Source organism: Mercenaria mercenaria, chromosome 7, assembly GCF_021730395.1.
Source record: "Mercenaria mercenaria strain notata chromosome 7, MADL_Memer_1, whole genome shotgun sequence".
Classification (NCBI taxonomy): Eukaryota; Metazoa; Mollusca; class Bivalvia; order Venerida; family Veneridae; genus Mercenaria; species Mercenaria mercenaria.
In genome coordinates this window covers 55,900,569-55,903,613 of record NC_069367.1, presented here as the reverse complement: position 1 = coordinate 55,903,613, position 3,045 = coordinate 55,900,569, and the positions used below count along the sequence as shown (strand labels likewise).

General features: G+C 39.2%; 1 protein-coding gene across 1 annotated transcript; it reads left to right on the top strand.

Moving 5' to 3' along the window:
- Nucleotides 1–269: 269 nt before the first annotated feature.
- Nucleotides 270–2,567, top strand: LOC128558284 (uncharacterized). The gene is made up of 3 exons (XM_053547200.1): nucleotides 270–444; nucleotides 923–1,234; nucleotides 1,477–2,567. The coding sequence occupies exons 1-3, from the start codon at nucleotides 270–272 to the stop codon at nucleotides 2,565–2,567; spliced, it is 1,578 nt and encodes a 525-aa protein (XP_053403175.1).
- Nucleotides 2,568–3,045: the final 478 nt, after the last annotated feature.

The following is a 3,045-nucleotide window of genomic DNA, read 5'->3' as shown; positions in this document are numbered from 1 at the left end:
TAAGGATTATTTTTAGTTAATTTCACTTTCTTTTTCAGAAAACGATGGCTTTGCGGCTCAAATACTCACCTTCGAAGATGAAACAAGCTATTGCAAGCGTCAAATCAGGCACATTATCAAGACGGAAAGCTGCTGAATTGTACGGCGTTCCCAAAACAACCTTACTAGATAAGTTGTCAGGGCGAAGTCCTGAGGAATGAGTCCGCCCGGGTCCAGCTACAGTACTTACAGAGGCAGAGGAGATTGTTCTCTGTGACTATATAAAATTAATGGCTTCGAAAGGGTATCCTGTGACACGAGATGAACTCCTTACAGAGGTGAAGAAAATCATTGATCTGGATGGTCGTAACACATCATTCAGAAACAACAAGCCTGGAAAGGATTGGTTTTATGCGTTCAGAAGACGCCATCCAGACCTATCTGAGCGTTCAGCAATGTGTCTAGGTAACACAGCTGCTACAGTAACCTTTTTTTATATAAACTCTTAACAAAAGATAGCTTTCCATCATAATACAATTACATGTATACACGTTTACGTTAACTTGAATATATACAGTATTTACAGTAAGATTTAAAGCAAAATATCAAAAAATCTTATCTAAATTCATACTGTTCATACTGATCTGTCTTTAACTTTTTAGTTTTGAATATCTATTAGATCTACATAGCTATGTATACATTGTATATATAAACTGATTATTTTTAACAAAGAAACTGAATTTGACAGACCGCATTTGACGAATGACCATTAGTTAATGATTTTGCACAGAGGTATACAAGCTCACTACTGGTTTTAAAGTTATGTGATGCTAATTCTACAATTTTTCTGTATTTTTTATCATAGACTAGTGTTATAAATGTAAACATAATAGTAGATGTCTACAATGGAATTCTAATATACTATTTATTTTGTTTTACACAGGTCACCATCGCTCAGTTGTAAATATGGCGATGATCCAGGGATGGTTCGATGGTCTTGTAGAACACCTGCAATCTGAAGTACAAGATTATCAAAGTCTTCTAAAGGACCCTCGTAGACTATTCAATTGTGAACAGAGTGGCTTTCCATTGTGTCTTAAGACTAGGAAAGTTTTGGCTGAGAGAGGAGCTCGTCATGTGTACCATGTGTCGTCAAGCAACAAGCAGCAGATCACCGTCATGGTTTGTTTCAGCGCATTTGGCAACTACGTTCCACCACTTATTGTCTATCCCGGGGAACGGTTTAGAGACACTGGTATAGAAGCATTCCCGACAGCAATCTATGGGCATACCCATAACCGCTGGATGGACAGCGAACTATTTGTTGCCTTCCTTGAGCATTTTTCTTCGTATGTTGACCATGAAAACATCCCCAAGCCAGTGCTACTATTCGTAGATGGTCACAGCACTCACATGTCACGAGATGCTGCTACTTACTGTGCCAATAATGGAATCATTCTCTATTGCTTGCTTCCCAATGCAACACACATCCTCCAGCCCTGCGATGTTGGCTTTTTTTCACCCATGAAATCCGCCTGGAAGAAAATCTCAAACATTGGCAGCTTGAGAATATTGGGGAAACATTAACAAAGCGTCAGTTTCCAGCTGTCTTCAAAAGTGCGTGGGAAACTGTGAGCACGCTGGAAAACGCGGCACATGGCTTCAGGCGTTCTGGTCTGTACCCATTAGATCCAAACGGTATAGATAAGACAAAGTTAGAACCATCTAAAATTGCCAATCCACCACGAATGTTATCAACATGTCAAGATACATCTTCTGTCTTAAAAGAGCAAGACACTAAAACCGCTGATGCAAACGATTTACCAGGGTCATCCGGAGATAGTTTGCCCATTAAAGACAGCCCATCTGATAGCGGGAATTCATTTGGCGGGTTAAAGCAAGTCTCAGACAGCACATGTGACATTAACAATACAAATCTCCCACAGTGCACAGAGTCCATGACTGCATCAATCTCACCTTCACTGACGTCATCAAAAGGTCGCCAGTCATTAGTGTCTGAATCATTTAGGTCTCTCTCTGTTCCAGTACCAAAACAGAGACGCAAGTCTAGCACATTTTTTACCAAACTTCCAAAAGCACTCTCCGGCTCTGCAGCACTCAGAATGTTTGAAGAGAGAGAAGAAAAGAAGAAAGCAGATGTGTTAGCGAAACAAAAGAGACAAGAAGAGAGAGAACTGAAGAAAAAGATGAAACAAGAAATGCAAGAACAAAAGAGAAAGGAAAAAGCAGATAAAAAACAAAAACGAGAAGAAGAGAAAAAGCTTAAACTAGCACAAAAGGGTACATCAAAGCAGAAGAGGCGTAGAAACGATAGTTCTTCGTCTGAAAGCAGTGATGAAAATAAAAACATAAAACTTCAGTATGAAGATTCTGACGACAGTTACAACGAAAAAGATCTTTGTCCCGGCTGCCTTACTGATGATGTGTATGAGGATGATGAAGAGTGGGTAAAGTGTGCCAAGTGCCCTCGTAGATGGCATGTCTCATGCACTGGAGACGCTGTTCTCTTGGATATTCCTGTCGGCCAGCTAAGCGATTACCCGTTTCATTGCGAGTACTGTGTTTAATTGTATAGACTTTGAGTTTGCATGACACGAGTGTATATTCAAACAGTAGATTTAATTGTCAGATGAAAATTGGAAGAAAATTTGGTTGTATTTCCTGATTTTCAAACTATGATTTACGTATTTTTTAAAAAGTCAAAAGGTGGTCGGTAATTGCCTCCTGCGGTCGCTTACTGACGACTTTACCAACCTTCATTTTTTTCGAAGCAATATATGACAAATATGCTTTTACATGCTGAAATATATCCTTATCATGTTAGGTAAGGTTCATATTACTGCTTGCTTGTATTTACAAAGCTTAAGGTGGTTTTAGCCATCGACGACAGTAAAGCGTACCTTAAGTGGTCGATAATACCCGAAATTGCTCTACTTGATCAAAATCTGATTAACCATCTTTAGTGATTGGATATAAGTATAAAAGTGGTCCAGGAGTCGGGACCAAACATAAAATTCAAAAGGGGCCTTCTATGATTTCTCATTA

What these genes read in the sequence shown, in the direction of transcription:
- LOC128558284 (XM_053547200.1), top strand. Translation starts at nt 270, where the DNA reads ATGGCTTCGAAAGGGTATCCTGTGACACGAGATGAACTCCTTACAGAG. An exon ending in GCGTTCAGCAATGTGTCTAG is followed by an intron (nt 445 to 922) that starts GTAACACAGCTG and finishes TGTTTTACACAG; the next exon opens with GTCACCATCGCTCAGTTGTA. An exon ending in GGAACGGTTTAGAGACACTG is followed by an intron (nt 1,235 to 1,476) that starts GTATAGAAGCAT and finishes CACATCCTCCAG; the next exon opens with CCCTGCGATGTTGGCTTTTT.